Here is a 19,524-nt window from a genome sequence, read left to right as displayed (position 1 = left end):
ATTCAGATGGAACTTCCTGTGCTTTAGTTTATGCCTGTTTCCTCTCGTCCTATCTCCTGGCACCGCCAAGAAGAGCCTGGCACCCTCCTCTTGACACATACCTTTCAGATACTTACATACATTGATCAGATTCCCCTGAGCCTTCTCTTACGGGAACTCCATGTCTCTATCGTACTGGGGAGCCTGGAACTGGACAATTCCTAATGCAGCCCATTGGCCTTCTTGGCCACGGAGGCACACTGCTGGCTCATGGACAACTTGCTGTCCACCAGACAGCCAGGATCCCCACATCCCTCTCTGCAGAGCTACCTTCCAGCAGATCAGCCCTCAGCCTCTACTGATGCAGGGGGTGACTCCTCCACAGGTGCAGGACCCTGCACTTGTCTGTTGGATTTCAACATGTTCCTCTCTGCCCATCTCTCCAGCCTGTCTAGATCCTTCAGGGCAGCACTCTGGGGTACCGTCTGCTCCTCCCAGTTTTGCAGTATCAGCAAACTTGCTCAGGGTACATTCTATCTATCTACCCTACTGAACATTTGCTGGAGGTTTTTGTCATGTCATCATGCTTTATTCAGTTGTAAACCTATTCCCCCGTAAAAATTAGAAACAATGAAAGAGGACAGTCTGTTTAAATAAGATGCTAATCATTCCTATCTTCAAACAGCACTAAAATCACTGTTAAATGAGTAATCTTTTCCTGACATATATATATAATCACATACAATACATATGATAAAATCAGCAGTGAAGTCTAAAATGTTTCAGAAAAAGTAAAGCATTAGATAAATGAACATTAGTATCTTTCTCCAAAGACAAATGGGGATTCTTGCTGACTTTGTGTGAAGAATCTTTAAGTGTCTTGATTCAGCTTTATGTATTCCTTGGTGAGAACAGCAGTCAGCTAGACATTATTATTTTCCCATATTTGTCATGCATATCTAAATGCCCGTTAGAGAAAAGGCACACAATGAAAGGTAAATACCATATTCTGTTATCAAATAGGTACTATGATAATTTGGAGAACTCTGCTTAAGACCAACAGACTTCTGATTGAACTATATGCTGTAGGAGTGGTAAAAAGTAATTAGAAGAGATATCTGAAGACATCTCTTGAAAGACAGATTAGCAGAAAAATGTGTAATGTAAAATCATAATAATCTTTTTCTTGGTTTTTATCATAGCTTCACAGAGACCTCATAAGCTAGGCTCTTGCTTCTCGGTATCTCCTAACCTGAAATGGATATAATTAATAGGCAAAACCTGAGGTCATATAGCACATATAAGGGCAAACAGTTTGGACACAGATGTTTCTCAGTAAAAGGTATATTAAAAAAAAAAAAAAAAAGTGTTGCAAAGAAACAAAACGTCCATGGCACATCTTGGACATTACATATAAAATTCCTACACGAGATCAGGTAGCAGGAGGGAACAGAAATGCGTATTCCCTTTGAAAGAAAAGCTCTGCAGGAGTCTTCATTTTCTCAGTTGTACTCTGACCCAAAAGAGAAAAGGAATACTTTAAATTAGTTCCTTCTATCAGGCTCAACAAAATGATGTGCCTTCACAGTACAAAAGGAAGCAGGAATAATTTGCCACGTTTTGACTTTACACAAGGCATGTATAGAATCCAACCAGGAACTGAAACACCAAACGGAGCTTTAGCTTGAGTTTTGTAACCATGACAGCTTATATAATTGGCGAAAAAGGTAGGTGTTCTGTAGAAAGGTAACACATTGCGAAATGGAGATCTTCCAATTAAAAAAACAAAGGTCTCCAGTCGTCTTTACATGTGTTGTCAAATACGAAGACACATCCAGACTCAGCACTGAGGGCAAGTAAAAGAAAAGCAATGAATTGGCTAAGTACTTTCCAGTAGACTTTGTGCTTGCAAGAGAGAAAATAATTTAATGTTTCTGATTAACAATTTTTCTGAATAACTGAGTGGGATTTGGGAATAAAGAATTTAGTACAGCAGGCAGTCTGACGAAAAGTGAACTTGATCAAAGTTGTTCAGAAGTTAAATGTACTGTCATTAAAAAGTTAAGTGTAGTCATTCATTTAAAATAATTTAGCACATTATAAGAGTTCATTATTGCGTGGTAGTTGGCTTCTGTCAAAACACCCTGCTGCTTAAATATGAGATTTAATTAAGAGGTATTAAAATTATTTTCTAAAAGAGGGAGTACAAGGAAATCCTGGCAACGTATTTGGTATAAGAATCATGAAATTGTTTTTCTTATAAATCTGTAATGCTTCATTATCCTTATTTCTTTATAAAAAATCGAAAAAGTTAAAAGTAAAATTTGGAATTTTGAATACATTAATACAGAGCAGCCAGGTTATTAAAAAAAAAACAACTAACCTCTAAAATCTTAACTAACCAAAAACAGGAGTAGGTAAAAAGAAGATAGTGGAAAGGATGGGGAAACTCCCCAAACCAAAGACAAGTGACTTGGTTTGGAGGTCATTCTTAATGATTTCACAGTACATTAACTCTCTATATTGAATAATAACTTTAAATAATCTGCATGTGATTACAGTATTATGCACTATAATCAGCCTACTCTGAGCAAACAGAATGCATCTGAAATATACAGGAGTAGTTTTCAGGATATATACCACATGAACATCCAGGTATCACTTCCTGACCAGTTATTGATGTTACTATTATTTTTTACTCCAGAAATGTCAATACTGCAGATGCAGCAAAGCCAGGGGGCATCTAACCTAGATTTGCATAAATATTTTGGCTACTGACAGATAGTTAGCAGTTGCACAGAGCAGTCTGCACTGGTAAGATTGGCACCCGAAGCTTACTTCAGTAGCCTCAAGTTAACAAACTCTTCCTTGCCCTCTGCATCTGCTGTCATGGAAGGGGGGTTTCAAAAGAGAACAGACAAAGAACCTCTATTTACACCCATTTTCCTGTGCTCTTGTGGCGGGGCTGAGCATCTCACAGTTTTTCTAGTAAGACTTGAGTGACTCAAGACATGAAGCAAGATAAGAGTGTGGGCTATGCCCTCAAACCTCAAACTGTCCTTCTGATAAAGAAAAGGAAATAGCTGACAGACTCCTTAGGGGTGGAGTAAGAGGCCGAGCCCAGAATACAGCACTGGGAGGGACCTCCCAATGCTGCTCTAAATGACAGTGTATCATCTCAAGCATACGTTTATGAAATACCTCCTGAAATCCCCTAGGGCTCTTCCTAGAAAGCTCTTCCTGAAACACTGGCCATCTTCTGCCTGTTGTCTCTTCTCCTTCCGTCCCCTAGCGCACTTTTAGAAGTGAGTCATGTCCCTTTTCAGCTACTGAACAATACAGAATGATCTGAGCTCCTCCAGTCTCCCTTGTAGAAATGTTTTTATTTCCCTCCTTGTCCTCAAAGCTCATGCCAGCATCTTCTACCATCTGAAATAACCCTTCCCTCCCATTCCCCCAAATCAAGGAAAATTAGGATATGTACAACCAACAAAAGTCGTACTAAATGTATTTCCAGTGAACTTTGTATCTTCTTGTCAAAATTGCTAAAAGCAAAGTGAAACACAATGAAACTGCAGATAAATGCATGTTGGATAAATGGCATTTCATTTTCTTTTGAAGGAAAACACTATGGTTTTCGACCAAAACCTTCTACCAGGATATAAGACTTTCTCCAAAGGAGAGACTGTTCTTCCTTAAGCTAGGCTGCTACAATTCCACCTTTCTGTCTGTTTGCAGTAAATCATACCCGCCTGCTGCTGAGGAAATTCAGTAGCAAACCCATTTCTTCCCAATACCCCACTGGCACTGATACATATTTCTCACAACATTTCATAGAATCATAGAATCATAGAATAGTTAGGGTTGGAAAGGACCTTAAGATCATCAAGTTCCAACCCCCCCTGCCATGGGCAGGGACACCTCACTCTAAATCATATTACCCAAGGCCTCGTCCAACCTGGCCTTGAACACTGCCAGGGATGGAGCATTCACAACCTCCCTGGACAACCTATTCCAGTGCCTCACCACCCTAACAGGAAAGAATTTCCTCCTTATATCCTATCTAAACTTCCCCTGTTTAAGTTTTAACCCATTGCCCCTTGTCCTACCAGTACAGTCCCTAATGAAGAGTCCATCCCCAGCATCCCTATATGCCCCCTTCAGATATTGAAAGGCTGCTATGAGGTCTACACGCAGCCTTCTCCAGGCTGAACAGCCCCAACTTTCTCAGCCGATCTTCATACGGGAGGTGCTCCAGTCCCCTGATCATTCTTGTGGTCCTCCTCTGGACTTGTTCCAACAGTTCCAAGTCCTTTTTATGTTGACACCAGAACTGCACACAATACTCCAAGTGAGGTCTCATGAGAGCAGAGCAGAGGGGCAGGATCACCTCCTTCGACCTGCTGGTCACACTCCTTTTGATGCAGCCCAGGATACGGTTGGCTTCCTGGGCTGCGAGCGCACACTGCCGGCTCGTGTTCATTTTCTCATCGACCAGCACCCCCAAGTCCTTCTCCGCAGGGCTGCTCTGAATCTCTTCTCTGCCCATCCTGTAGCTGTGTCTGGGATTGCTCCAACCCAGGTGTAGGACCTTGCACTTGGCATGGTTAAACTTCATAAGGTTGGCATCAGCCCACCTCACAAGCATGTCAAGGTCCCTCTGGATGGCATTCCTTCCCTCCAGCGTATCAACCGAACCACACAGCTTGGTCTCATCGGCAAACTTGCTGAGGGCGCACGCAATCCCACTGTCCATGTCAGCAACGAAGATGTTAAACAAGACTGGTCCCAACACCAATCCCTGAGGGACACCACTCGTCACTGGTCTCCAGCTGGACATTGAGCCATTGACCACAACTCTTTGTGTGCAGCCAGCCAGCCAGTTCTTTATCCACCGAGTGGTCCATTCATCAAATTGATGTCTCTCCAATTTAGAGACAAGGATGTCGTGTGGGACAGTGTCGAACGCTTTACACAAGTCCAGGTAGATGACATCAACTGCTCTACCCCTGTCCATCAGTTCCGTAGCCCCATCATAGAAGGCCACCAAATTGGTCAGGCAGGATTTCCCCTTAGTGAAGCCATGCTGGCTTGTCACCAAGCACCTTGTTGTTTTTCATGTGCCTTAGCATGCCTTCCAGGAGAATCTGCTCCAAGATTTTGCCAGGCACAGAGGTGAGACTGACTGGTTTGTAATTTCCTAATAGGTGGGAAATTTAATACAAAACTTAATACTCATATAGCATTATGGTTGAAGGCAAAGCAACCAGCACATCACGGAATTAACAACTATATTTCTAAGAAAAAAAGAATTTGTTCAAGTTGTAAGTGAAGTTTATTTCTATTTCTTTTTCTATTTCTTGTTAGTAGTAAATATGAATGCACAACTCAAATTGATGAATGCACCATCTAAAATTCTCTGTCAGAAACTTTAGCCATTTATGACTTTACTGTTGCACTATCCTGCAAACTTAACTGACAAGAACTTCAAAATGACAGCAACAAAAAACCAGAAATGTTCTAAAATGCACCCTTTTTCCATAAGGTATTGTAGTAAATAGTCAACAGTATACTAAAAGTATTTTTTTCCCATAAGCCACTGTAACAAATAGCCATTAATACAACTGCCTTTTGAATTTGACTGACAAAGGGGTTATGATGGAAGTATTCAGCACTTTGTTCAGTATTATAATACACAAGATACAAATTATGATTAATGCTGAGTCAGAGGTATAATTGTCAAAATGAAATTATACATTAAAAGAATAAAAGAAGTACTTTTGAATTAAATAAATTATTGCATTAAAAGAAAACAGAGGGACCCACCATACAAACCTTTAGAACAGTTTCTGAAGTGCACAAAAACCAATGTGCAAAATCAGGATATTAGATGATGGGACTGGCATTATTATATGAATATTGAACAAAAAAGCACAGCTATTATTCCATCTGTTTACATAATTTCATTTCTTTCAACATGGGTAAAACAAGTGAGTTTAACCTTTGTTTCAAGTTGCTATTTCTCTTTATAAAGGTTCTCACGCAGCAACATGAAATCTGTCTGTGAAAAACTGTTAACTGTATGTTTTGAATCTTGGGGTTCATATAAAGAATGTAAAATCTTGCTTTGACATAATGTAGAGCTAAAGATACATTTGACTTAATACAGGTCACCAAAATGTGAGCTACCAAGCTCTTCAAATTTAATTTGCAACCTTAAAATTTCATAATGTTAGTTCTGCTTTTAATATAAATATAAAACATAAAAGAAACTTATATTTTACTGGAAAAGCACAACTTGTTACATAGAAGCTTATCTTTCACAGCTTTATGATACAACAATCTACTGCTAGTGATGTCAAGATATCTTTACCATCTTCTCCAGAGATTTTGTTTCTCTTTTCAAGTAACAACTGCCTGCAAAATTCCTTTATCTACAAACACCAAGAGCTAAATATCAGAAAAGATGTAGGCCCAAGATGTAGAGCCAAGGCTCCACTCAGATGTGCATGAACTCTTGTTCTAATCAGCTGCACCCGCTCTTTTGGAGACTGAAGGTGACCTTTAATTTTAGAAGAAACCATTGTAGGGCTGCTGCTTTGAATTTTGGAAGCTTATTGCAATATGCAAAATTTACTAGAACTCAGTATTTGTCAACCTATTAGTATATCTGGAAAAGTCCTCTCAGTAGATGAGTTTCAGTATTTTCAGATTCCTTTTGAACATTAATGTCACTCTGTCAACCATTTACTAACTCAGTATTAGTATCAGAAGCAGCCATGTCTTCTATATCCTGTCTTCAAAATCACCCAGCACTTAGAAATCTAAAATGAGCTTCTGATTTTTTTTATTGCAAAACAATAACATTGCAAAAGAGTAAAGCTGTACTTTTATACCAAGACATCCAAACTGCCTTACCTTGTTGAAATACTCTAACGGAAATAAAAATCTTGTGCTACTGTATCTACCCCTGAGAACCTTGTTTCTGTGATCACAAAGCATAGGATAATTTAATCTTAAAATCATATATGCCCACACTTAGAAAAGCACAGACAGACACAGAAATAATCAATTTAGCCTCTTCTTTCTATACAGAATTACATAGTAGAGAGTTACAGACTAACAACATTTTGTGAGTGTTACATCTTCAGTAGAGATCTGACCTCAAACGTCTACCCAGACAATCAGGTCTACAGAACTCATTTGGAAAGCACACAGCATACCTGTAGTATGACAGCCAAGTGGGACTAGCCAGACCAACAGAAACAAACTCCTTAATGCCTATACCATTAATTATATCAGAACAATAATTAAGTTACTCCTTGCTGTTTTGACATAAGACAACAGAAGAACAATGACACAGTCTGATAAGAAATGAAAAATCACATTCACCAGAGACCCAATAGACAGACCATTACCAAAGCAGTATGACCAGCTGCCCTTGCTGACATCGGAGAAAATGAGATCTACGCTGATGCAGTGTTCGCCCTAGGAGACAGCTGGAGAGTTTCACCCTATGGTCCCAACTCAAGCCTAACATCCTCATGTGACTCAGTTCATTTTCACCATCCTCAGGCTTTCAGGAATGCAGGGAAACCAATCTCTAGGATGCAAAATACTCCACTGATATTGTTTGCAGTTACTTGAACATGTTGGCTTTAAATAAAATGAAAGAACACATGGACCGTGCTCTGCTGAGCTTGGAGCTCCAACATAATATCCCTAAAATATCTAAGACATTGAGCCTGAAGGCTGTCCAAGTGAGATAGGGAAGTAGCCATCAAAACGAGTTTGGATGAAAGATACCATGCAACTTCCACCTCCTACTCAAAGAAAATACAATCTTAATCTGCTCATCATGAAGCAAGTGATGAATAGCAGAACAGGCAGAAATGGATTACAAAATGCTTTAAATGTACCCAAAGTCCAAGACAGGTGTAAGTTTTGCATATGCCTTTTGAGAGCTACAGTAGAGAACCTACAGCATTGTCTACAGGGAATCTGTTGAGATGTCTTTCATTGGCCAACCACAAAGGTAAACCCCTTAAGAAAAAGGAGCTACCCCAGATCTCCCTAAAAAAGGACCTTGCAACAGGCTCTGACTTACCACAAACCTTTCACCATCTCCGCTACAAGGGTCACTTTGCAACATGACTGTACACAGCCTGCAATCAAAAGCTATAAATGAATGCCCACTGGATAACATCGATACTTGAATTTAAGAATGAAATTGTTTAACTTTCATAAGCTGAAGATGTGTCTGTATTTTGGTCCTTGTGATACTAGAAAAGAGAAAGAAGCATTGTAAAACCTGGTGAAGTTCAAGGAAATTTCTGTCTGATGTTAGAACTGGAAGTCTGCCTACCGCTCAGTAGAAAAAGGCAAGATGCTGAAAGGTACTGAATGCAGAGACTGGAAGATGCCCATTTTTAAAAATAAAGCCCAAAACACAGCAGATCCTGAGTAACCTGTTCCTAAGTAACTAAGAAATGGATGTCAAAACTTGATGAGGGAAGAATGGAACTTGCTCACACCTCACAGGCTTACCTTCAAAGATGTTGTTTAAGACAGGGTGTAGAGAACCATTACAGCTCCCTGCTACACTAGTGCTTTTTATGGCAGCTCTGAAACTACATTGTCACAACTCCAGCTGAAGTCTGGAGTTGAGGGAAATCCCTGGAAAACAGGCCACTCTTTGGATGCTAGAAGGAATATTCATAATTAGAGCTAAATGTCACTTTGGGATCTTTGAATGAATTTTAGGTCCTGCCCATTTTGTGCCAAAATGCTTCTAGCCTTCATAAAGTATGCTATTGCTACTTGTCAAATTGCAAATTATAAGAAACAAGGGGATGCTGAAGTTCATTGAATCTCTCTGAAGAAAGTCACATGGAGAGCAAACTTGTTCTAAAACCTGACTGGAGAGCAAATGGCACTTCTTAATACACTAGAACTGGGGGTTGCACCATGGGGGGTACTCTCCTGAACTGCTCAACTCCACCATCACATGATAGGTATGTTTAAGCTGCATTAGACTCTCCAGATGCCTGAAGGTTATAACAAACCTGTCAAAGCTTTCAGTTTATCTTAATAAGCCAGGCTTAAATCAGCACAGTCTAGGTGCCAACTCCTAAGTGGATCAGCCAGGCCTGCCTCAGGGAAGGGATGAGCATTTGGCAGCAATAACAGCTTCAGCTATGTAATTCTTATCCATCCTTACTAGTCTGTCAGAGCTCCAGGCCACCAACTCCTCCTCAGCTGAATTCTAGAAAGTTTTAGGGCAGACACATGCAGACAGGCACAAATACAGAGATGCCTTGAAAACTCTGAGGTTTGAAATGGAGGCACCTACTAACAGATACGCTATCATGGTTGGGCAATTAGTAACTGGATGGGCTTCTGCATCACCATTTAGGATCAGGTCCTGCTATAGGGATGAAAGTTCTGGCCAGGAGACAAAACAACCTTTCCACTTGCCTGAATATATATGCATTTTTTCTGAGAATATTCAAATACCTTTAGCTCCATTATAATGAGGTTAAAGCAAAAAAAGATTTCCCCACCCCAAATATTACAAATGTCAGTAATGAGAACAGTAAAAATGTCACCACACAAAGAGAAATTAGCATATTTAGGGAAGTATTATACCCATGAGTGAAATAATGCAATCAGCTAGCTGCAAGATAAAGCTAATTTGGTTTCCAACAATTTATCAACAATGCACTGCTCCTTTACATCAACAAACTTAAATGGTACCATACCCTGCAAACAAGAATAATTCACGCAGAATATTACACTGTGTTAATTAAATAGCTGGAATAGAAAAGGTCAGGCCATGACTGAAAGATACACATATGGGTTGTGAAGCTATGTAAAGATGGAGTGATTTCAAATCAAGCAATTAAAATAAGTTATTTAAATCATTATCAAGTCAACAATAAACACATCTAGATTTTCTGAGCCCATTTTGACAGCTACTTTCTTTTGACACTGTTTCTCATAAACTTTTCTTGCTGACCCATGTAAGAGTCAAAATGTCTTTAAACCCATTATAAGATGAGGTGCTTGAGTAAGTTATCAGGGTTATCCTGCTTATGTTCATGTTTTCATTTTACTCTGCAGGCAAGAGGCAAGTTTTGCAGTTAAAGGAACTGCAAAGCCCTACCTGACTTACTTCCTGCCACAAGACCAACCAAGAAACCCTTTCCTGTTGTGCCCCCCCCGCCAGTTACTACAGTTAATTGAAAAATGTTCAAAGAGAAGTATTTTTTCACTTTGTTTACTTCTACAAATGACAGCACTTTGTCTTTGGCACAATGCCACCAAATCACTTATAGTAGTAACATAGCCATTTTAAATTGAAAGAACATTTTGGCATGGGCTAAACTGTGCTGAGATGGTAATGCATGAAAAAGACCTAAGTAAACAGGGAATTAATTTTACTTGGAGCTCCAAAGTACTACTGAAATATGCCTCGGTCATGGCCAAATCCAAATCTTATCCTTTATTTTTACTGTACTTTTATCCCTACAGTTGTACACAGCAAGCTCGAATTTTCATTTGTAATTAATCTGTTATTTAACTATGCATGGATTTTGTTTTTCCTGAGGAATTTCTGAAGTTTTCTCGACAAAATCTCATTTTCTTTTTGATTATAGTTCTGCTGATTTCAGTTGATACAAACTTCCTTTTTGCCCCTCTAGTGCAACTTCCAATTTGAACCTCAGTCTAGCAAACAGAGCTGTGTGGGCTAAACAACATGCAATGTCCATATGTTTTGGGAAGAATTTTATGGGAGTGCATGGGTTTGGCTGCAAAACCGTGGGGTTGACACCACATGAGAAATTCAGTTGTTCGCTGCCCAGCACAGCAACAACCCAACAACTGCTGGGTTTAGATCCAGTGCAACATTGCCGCTGGATCTAAACCCAGCCTGTATGGATCCTGCTGTGCAGCTCTCCCCAGTTAGGCACAGAGGCATTTATCAAGCCGCCTTCCAGACTCTGTGACAGAATGCCTAAGCCAGCCAAACTGAAATACCTATTATTTTCAGGGAAGATGAGCACTGTGCAGCAAACGAACCATTAATTTTATGGCAAGCGCAGATGGTAGATATACAGATAAATACTTGCACAACCTAATGGAATGACTATATACCTCAATCTATTTAAATGATAATAGTTTCTAATGAGCTTAGTGTAACCCACATGATGGTATATTCATCCGAATTATTTTAAAATGGATTTCAATGCAGGCTGTAGCTGAACCCTACTGGTTTTTCCTTTTAGGAGCATGGCTAATTTGTATCCACCCAACACAATTTACTTCTCCCTTTAAAGGGCCGGATACCCTCAGAAGCCTTCGGCGGTTCCTTTCAGGAAGGCACCCACACCTCCTGAAAGGCAGCCCAACTCTGCCCTCTGCGACCACCACGGTGACGGGCCCACGCCACAGAAGAACGTTTCGGAGGAGGAGCTGAAGGAGACGGAAGGAGGCCCCGCTCAGGCTCCTCGGTTCCCGCCCGCCAGCCGGCCCGCGGCCTGCACATGCAGCGCGCTGCCGAGTCCGGGCCGCGCTATGCCGCGCCCGGGACAGGGCGGAGCGGTGTCCTTCGCGGCTAGGTGTGTGCGAAGGGGCTCGGGGCACCTACCCGGCGCGGCAGGACAGCGACTCTCTGCCTCCGCCATGCTCCTCCGGCTCTTCCTCGGGGCGGCTCGAGCGGACTCCCCTCGGTACCGCCTCCCCCTTAACGCTCCCCGGCCCTGAAGCGGGCCCGGCCCGTTGAGCCCTGCCGCGCGGGGCGGGGCCGAAGTGGCAGCGTAACTGCGGGGCTGACAGCGGCCCCGAGGCGGGGGTTTCCCCAGCAACCCCGGTGACACAAGAGTGGCCCCTCGCCCTCAGCAGCTGCTCCAGCGCTCCTGTCCCGGTGCCCGAGCCCCGTATCCCACCGGGCTGACGGCCCGGCTGATCCCTCGGGGACTCCGCGCCCCGCACGCTCCCGCGGCTGCCAGCCGGCACGGATCCCCCCAACGGGTGCCCGGCTCGCCTCTCCTCCCCGGCGCCGCTTCCCTCCTCCCCTCGCCGGCGGAGGAAGGAGGCGGCCGCCGGCCCTCCCCGACCGCGCATGCGGCTGTGGCGAGCTGGGGCAGCGCCGCCGCGTTTGGGGGGTGAAGTGTGGGTGTCCTTTCCCCGGCCCCGGCGGGCCCCCGTCAGCGCCCTCGCAGATGGGCTTAGGCTGGAGCAGCGCGGAGGAGCGGCAGCCCCTCCTGCCACCGCCGCCACAGCAGCAGCAGCCACGGCGGCGGCCGCAGCCGCGGGGTCCGGCGGGGGTACCGGCGGCGGTGCCAGTGCGGCGGGTGGCGCCGCTGGCAGGCCGCGTCTACGGGCGGCGGTGGCTGGTGCTGCTGCTGTTCTCGCTGCTGGGCTTCGCGCAGGGCCTGGTGTGGAACAGCTGGGGCCCCATCCAGAACTCGGCCCGCCTGGCCTTCGGCTTTAGCGGCTGGGACATCGCCCTGCTCGTCTTCTGGGGGCCCATCGGGTTTGCGCCCTGCTTCTTCTTCATGTGGCTCATGGACAAGAAGGGTGAGCGAGGCCGGGGGCTTATGGGCCGGGGCACGGGACTCCCCGCTCCCGCAGCTTTCGCCGGGCCGGGTGGGACGCGGTGGCCGTACTCGTGGTCCTGCCCATGGCCGTGGTCCTGCCCTTGTCCTGGCGACGCCTCGGTGAGGGGCGTCGTCGAGGTCCTGATGCCGAGGGAGGGGGCGCCGCCGTCTCGGGGGCACCGGGCACCAAGTTGCTCTCGGGGCTATTGGCCTTGGTCTTCAGAGGCGATGACTAATACTTTAAAGACATCTTGAGTACTATTTTCAGTAAGCAGCTCAAACAAAGGCACATCAAAGGCCTTTCACTCGAAGGTGCTTAAGCTGTTCCTAAAGTTAAGAGGAATGCTGGCACTTTACCTCGTGGCTGAGCCGTGGATCCGGAGATCTGCTCGGAACAAGGCATTGCTGCGCGGGTGCTCGACCTGGAGTGGGTCATGTTTTTCTGGTAATCTGTAAAAGCTGTAAAACAAACACCTGTGTTTGGACCAAGGAAAGCCAGTGTTCGTGGCAGCCACTGCGTCCTGAAAGACATCATGTTTAAAAGCAGATTGCACGCAAAGTCAGTGGTTTGCTTTTAATTGCACTAGGAAAGTTCAAAGGCAGAGAACGTAAGACAACATAAAGCAGAAGATACGCTTCAGGATTTCAGAAGGCGATCACAAGAGTTGCCTAATTGGTGTTCAGGCTGTTGTGTTTCGGTCGCAAACTTCAGAAAATGGTGATTGTCTCTAGAGAACTTGCCCAGTGCCTGTGCAGTTCATCTGTGGTCATCCCGGCTATCATCACTCTGGTGAGGACAGGTACCTGTGTCTGCAGGTTTCAGCTTAAACCCATAGAAGCATTTAGTCTTTTAATTCCTGTTTAAACAGGCCTCTAAACAGGAGATAGGAGTCTGTATACCCTTGTGGTTCCTGATGTTAAATGTTACTCATTCCATTTATTTAGTAATGAATAACTTATTTGGGGTGGGGAGGGGAAGGTGGAGGCTTAAGGCAGGCAGGGGAAACAGTTGTAGCTGAGAAGGGTTGTGTCTCAAAATTGGAATTGCTGTTCCTAAAGCTGAAGAGGTGTTGGAGGAATACAGCCTGTTGGGCTGAAAATACATTCTCCAAATGAGGTCATGGTGGCTATACAGCCAGTCTTCTCTCAAGCAATTAGACTTAAGTCAACAATGCCAGTCTAGACTGCTGTGTAATAGTGTTGTTAGCTATCTTAAAGTAAGTTGTTTTGTTTTGCACATTGCAGAGACTCTTTCCATGGTATGAAGGAAATAAAGCTAAACTTGAACCTATGCTTGTAGAATTAAGTCTGCATTTTCATTTCTTTATTTTCTATGAAGTTGATCCCAACCCATGCAAAAATATACTGGAAAAGTTTCAAAGTAACTCATGGGAGAAGAAACATTGGTGTTTTGTTGTTTCTTTAGTGTGATTAGTAATGTGGTTGCTGGATTTTATGGTTTCCCATGTGGCTTGTATTAATGAGAATGTGTACAAGATTTTCCTCATTACTGTAACTGATTGCTTGGGCATTTTTTTTTTGTGTTTGGTTTTGGGGTTGGTTTTGTTTTTGTTTTTGTTTTCCAATTTCCGTGTTCACTGAAGATACTGATTTGAGCTACCCCTTAGCTCTTGCTTTGTTGCTTTCCTTGTTGGGGAAGATTTTGGTTGTTAGCCTAAATAAAGCATCCAGCTCATTGGCTTTATGTGTAAGGAGTACCTAAGTGCTGTGGAGCATGTTCTTCGCACAGCAGCAGGTTTTGTGGGGGCCCTGATGTATTTCATGCTGGTTTCTGAGTCTGGATGATTCCACAGTGAATGTGGTACTGTTCACTTTGGAAGTGACAGTGGAATCCTGGCATTTAGTTCCTCATGGAACAAAGAGGAGAGCTATTGCTAACCAGCTCTCTCCCCTGTGGCAGGCACATTTCCACTGGAGGCACATTGTGGGAAGGTATCGGCTCTTTGGAGTATGCATGCTCCAGGAAGAGCCTAACACTACTGCTTTGATGCTGTAAAGTTGGGTAGGTCTGATCTTGCAAGGGGCAGTGTTTGACTTGCTTGGAGTACAAATCTTGTTGTTACACTGGATTTACTTTCTGTACCAGAAAAATACAGAGAAATGACACAATTTACTCTCTGGCTTCAATCATCTGTCACTGGAGTTAGCTAGTAAAGCAACTGTCAGGAAAAAAATGTGAAGTGTCAACATGTAGAACTTGGCATGTATCAGATGTATAATACTGTAGACGATGCATGTCAGAATTTGAGGGGAAATTGTTATTAGATAGTCCTATACTTCAGTCAGAGGTATATCTAACTGATGAGTAGCTGCCTGATGTCAGCTAAGTCTGATTTTGTGTTACGATGCTTCAAATGTAGTCCAAAAGCATCTGTCTGTTTGGTTTTCAGATGATCATTGTAGCATATAGTATTTATATAGTTTGAAACATGAATCTGTTTCCATACCAGACTTCTTTTTTATTGTTTGTGCATTTGATTCTTATTACAGTACTGCTTATAAGGGTTTGGTCAGTGGTTTGGTTCTATTTATTTATTTATTTACCTTTTAACAAGTTAGAAGTTGAACGATTAAATATTCAACAATTGGCATGTTCATAATCCTACTTGGAAGAAGTGTTTCTTGGGTTCCACGATTCAGTTTCATCACAGGTTCTCAGAGAAGCATGGGGTCTTCTGAGGGCAGCAGTGTTTATTATTAGTAACAGGAATGCTAAATAAGCTCTAAATGATTTGTTCTTCAGTTCTGCATAGAAGAGATCTAGGATGGATAAATTGGTCAGGGTTTTTTTTTGTGTGTGTTTTTTTGTTTGTTTGTTTTTGGTTTGTGTTTTTTTTTTACTAACCTTGAAGGGTTTCTTGGCCTTTGTGATCTTTTCCCTCCTGTCCTGCCAAGTGTGTCTCCTGAATTTTTCATGGAGGCCTGTTTGCAGTTGGCACAGGCAATGCAATTGGAGAATGGGAGGAATTGATCGGTTCAGCAAGGTGTGTAGGTGGTGTCACTTTTGGGTCCCTGGAGAATTTCGGCAGAAGATACTACAGGCAGAAGATACTACACCTTCTCCAAGGACTCTGATTGGTGTTGGTGTCAGAAGCAGCATGACAGTCTTGGTTGACTTAAGCCCATGTTCCTGTGGATCTGTAGGGTTTTCCTGCTTTTTGTGAAATTGAGGGCGAATTTTCATCAGGATGGTAGTGATGATCTTTACAAGGCTGTAAATGTAAAAAGGTCTTACTCAGAATATCTGATCAGACTCAGAAGGAACAGACTTTTTTTGAAGGGTGTTAACACTGTATTTTAAAGGGTCTTTGAGACATTGGAGGAAGCCTGGATTTAGCTGGTGTTTCTCTAAGGTGTGTAAATTGAAAGCTAGTTCTTACTTTTTCTGAGCTCTTGTCATTCTCAAAAATACATTTGTTCTCAGTTACATAGCGAGGCTCAGATATCACAGCTGGAAATTCCTCTTTGGGGAGCAAGCCCTGTCCCTGTTTCTGCCTCCCAGCTTCCACTAGCTGAATGGAGACTTCTGCCAGCGTGCTTTTCTTTAGATGCCTGGGGAAACTTTCTGTGCTCCTTGGCTTGGTGCTGTAATAAGGACAGCAGTGGCATCTGTAACATTTCCCATCAGGGATGGGTGCATGTTGAAACTTGGGAATTATGTTAGTGAGTTTAATTTTTGAGTATGTACCATTTTCAAGTAGGTTTGAAGACCCTTTTCCAGGTGTTGTCTTGGTTGATTGGTTTCTTAGTGAAGAAAGGTTAAAAAATGGAGTGTGCTAGGGAGCCACATTTGTCTTATCTGATGTGTTTTCTTCAGCAATAGGATTAGAGAGTCCTTGTTTAAATGATAATTACCTTTAGAGATTCAATAAGACTGAAATTAAATGGGAAATTACTTCATTGTGCCATTGCATGGACCCTTGATGTTTACACGATTAAAATTAGCTACAATTTGTCACATGATGCCTGAGTGTTTATGGATGTTTTGTGCCTTGAGTGTTTCATTTCCTGGGAACTGTAAATATAAGCTTACAGAACTGTTAGGATGTTTCTGTTTCTCACTGGAAATCGAAAGCTTACATACTTCTGTGGGTCTGGTTCACTGAGGTTTTTTATTAGTTAAGCTCATAGTTACAAAGTGAGACCTAGAAGCAGCATATAGTGCTGTCTTCATTACGTTCCTATTTAAGCAAGAAGAGGCAACAAGGAATGGAAGACTTCATGATAATTTACATTAAACAAATTGAGTAGAATGGTGATATTTTTCATTAATTTTTGGAACACAATGAACACAGTTTTATACTGAGTTTGAAGAAATGTGACATTATTTGTAAAAGAGAAATGCAATCTATTTTTTGGTCCTGTTTTGTAAAATGATATATGCTCACATGGGACACTCTTAGTAACTATTTTGCTGAAATTAAATTTACATACAATTGTTATCCTAGTGATTAAATTATGAAATGAGAGGAAACTTCAGTAATCACATTTTGATTTTTAATGGAGACTGGCTTGTCTATTGAAGCCATGATTATTTTTGTGTGACCAGTTATTCCTTTCCAGAATATCAAACTCTTGATTTCATTGCTGTCTCCTAAGTCATGCTTCTTGGTTTCTTCTCCAAGACATTTGGTAGGTCTTACCTCTTCCATCTGGGAATTTTGAGGTTAAATCCTTTGATACAGTCTGACAAAATAGTCATGAATATTGAGTATGGATACTAAATTGGACTTCACTAATATAAAAATTATCTTAATAACAATTATCTGTACAAAATAATGTACACATGATGGATAAGGAGAATTCTGCGTAGCAGCTTTCATATTTAAAGTTCCCAGATTTTCATTTTATTCTGGAAGCATAGAAACAGTGATTTTACTTTCAGAGGACCTTCAGACTCCTTTAACCTGCAGCTGGAGTCACTGGGACAGAAGGGAAACTACTTCAAGTGAACTTGGTTCCCCCCGTGATGTTCATCTAGGGAGCGTTAGACTCTTTCTCTTAAGTGGTTGCATTGTGCTTGGCATGTCAGGGTCCTTGTCTGTCATTCAGGCTCTCAGACAACACCGTGGTAAATATAAATTGGGGGCACTGACAAGAAGATGCAGGGTTTTTAATGGAACTCTTCTTAGCTCTGTTGTGTCCCAGGTGATCATAAACACATGGGGGTTTGGTTAACAGAAGGACAAAAATAGGTGAATTGTGAATCTTTGAAGTCTGAGAGTTTTCACCTTGTGGGAAAGAAACACATTTTCAGCTCTTTTTTGTCATGATCTCAGAAACAGACTTTTCTTATCACAGATACATGACTGCAAGATATGTGGCCAATATTTCAATATTACCAATTTGATAAATCACAGGTCAAGTTCAGTGTGAGCCTCAGCTAAAGATGTCTTAGAGAAGACTCAGTGTAAGGCTGTAAAACTTTAATTTAGTGAGATCAAGCTAAGAGAATTTGCAGACTTCAACAGTAGAAGAGGTATATACAGACATTATGGTTTTGGTAGGTTAGTACACCCTACAGGAAAACTTACAGATGTAAGGTGTAGGCAGAATGCCAAGGAGCCGGGGAGAAGCGAAAGTGTGATGTTTCTGGTTTTTGACTGAAATGTTACTGGAATTGCAGAGAGTAGTCTCATCATAAACAACTGATTCTCCTTAGCATTTATGTAAAGACAAAGGTATTGTCAACTCCAGTGAGAGCACCAGAAGGCTCTGTTGAATTGAATGAAAGCTACGTGTGAACTTAGTGCTTCAGTTAAAAATAAAATGGGGGGGGAGGAGGGTTGGCTGGTAGAGAATGTCTCGATACATATGAAGTGAAAGCTGTATATATGTGGTGAAAAACAAGTGATTGATGCACTTCAACCAAACAGGAAAGAACTTTGAAGGGAGGTATCTGTTTACCCCAGGCTGTGCTCTCATCCTGTGGACATCTGCATACTACAAACTATGCATGTTTCATTCTCTCATAAGTGATACTGATCCACACCTATCAAATTCCGTGAAAGGGGTTAGTTTTCCTAAGCTAGCAAATCTTGGAAGAAATGGGATGAAGTGTTGTTTTTCATGTGGAAAGATGAAAGAAGTGATTAGAGAGCTGAATATAGGTAAATCCCACTGGAGCAGATGTTTGATCAGCTTGATTTTACAGAACTGATTTTGATGAGTTGCTCGTGTATGTGTCTGTATAGAGCTATTTTTCCTCTGTAACGAGAGGAAAAGAAGAAGGAGGAGTGAACCAAACTTAGCTGTTGTTGCGTAATTTTATACTGTGGCTACATGAAAGTCCACAGAGCATTTGTGCACGTGCTTGCAGAAGTGACGACTCATTAGAGAATTGATTGGCCCACCCTCCCTGAAGTCAGGCATGCTGCAAAAGGCCACTTGCGATACACCGAGTGATTGTCAACATCGAGTGGCTTAATTAGGTTCTGATGAGTTGTATTACGTTGATGCCCCTATGATTTATCATAACAATACTACTAGCTTGATTGTTAGCAGCACTTCCCATACCTCCCGATGGACCAGGTTGAGTTGAAAGTGCCAATCATGGCTATAGACAGATGTCTTCTTCTGGAGCTAGCTTTCTGTTAGATGGTAGCACCCTCTGTCCTGCTTTTTACTTTATTGCTAAAGACATCTCGCTTTATACTGCTATGCTTTTTGCAACTGCTGTGCTCTTCACACTCTGCACACTTCTTTGCAGCTGCAGCAATGGTGCTAGAGCAGCTGTTTGAAACACCAGGTACTGAAGAAACTGCAGGAAACTGCATCAGGAAACTGCATGCTGGTTTTAAAATAACTTTTTCATGGTGGAAAGTAAAATCCTAACATGTTTGTGTAGCTCATGTGAGAATAGTAATGACTGTGTTATCCGAGGATAATGTTATCTTGGGGCTTTGGTGCACTGAGCGTACAG

At 42.3% G+C, this 19,524-nt stretch overlaps 2 protein-coding genes across 5 annotated transcripts in view; one reads left to right on the top strand and one right to left on the bottom strand.

The window, feature by feature from the left end:
* HSPBAP1 (HSPB1 associated protein 1) overlaps positions 1-11,690 on the bottom strand; it is a 40,191-nt gene extending 28,501 nt beyond the window's left edge. For all 4 annotated transcript variants that reach the window (XM_061370100.1, XM_061370102.1, XM_061370101.1 and 1 more), the window contains exon 1: positions 11,630-11,690. In XM_061370100.1, coding sequence (XP_061226084.1) covers positions 11,630-11,666 — 37 coding nt within the window. In that variant the 5' untranslated portion in view covers positions 11,667-11,690. The remainder of the gene's footprint in view (positions 1-11,629) is intronic.
* A 274-nt stretch (positions 11,691-11,964) lies between these two features.
* SLC49A4 (solute carrier family 49 member 4) overlaps positions 11,965-19,524 on the top strand; it is a 66,915-nt gene continuing 59,355 nt past the window's right edge. The window contains exon 1 of the mRNA XM_061370072.1: positions 11,965-12,561. Coding sequence (XP_061226056.1) covers positions 12,204-12,561 — 358 coding nt within the window. The 5' untranslated portion in view covers positions 11,965-12,203. The remainder of the gene's footprint in view (positions 12,562-19,524) is intronic.

The sequence above is a fragment of the Neopsephotus bourkii genome, unplaced genomic scaffold (assembly GCF_033783945.1).
Source record: "Neopsephotus bourkii isolate Nb327-2 ecotype Australia unplaced genomic scaffold, CSIRO-AGI_Nbou_v1 NB_1526, whole genome shotgun sequence".
NCBI classification, from domain to species: domain Eukaryota; kingdom Metazoa; phylum Chordata; class Aves; order Psittaciformes; family Psittacidae; genus Neopsephotus; species Neopsephotus bourkii.
Note: the sequence above shows the minus strand (reverse complement) of the source record. Positions and strands in the feature narration are given on the sequence as shown.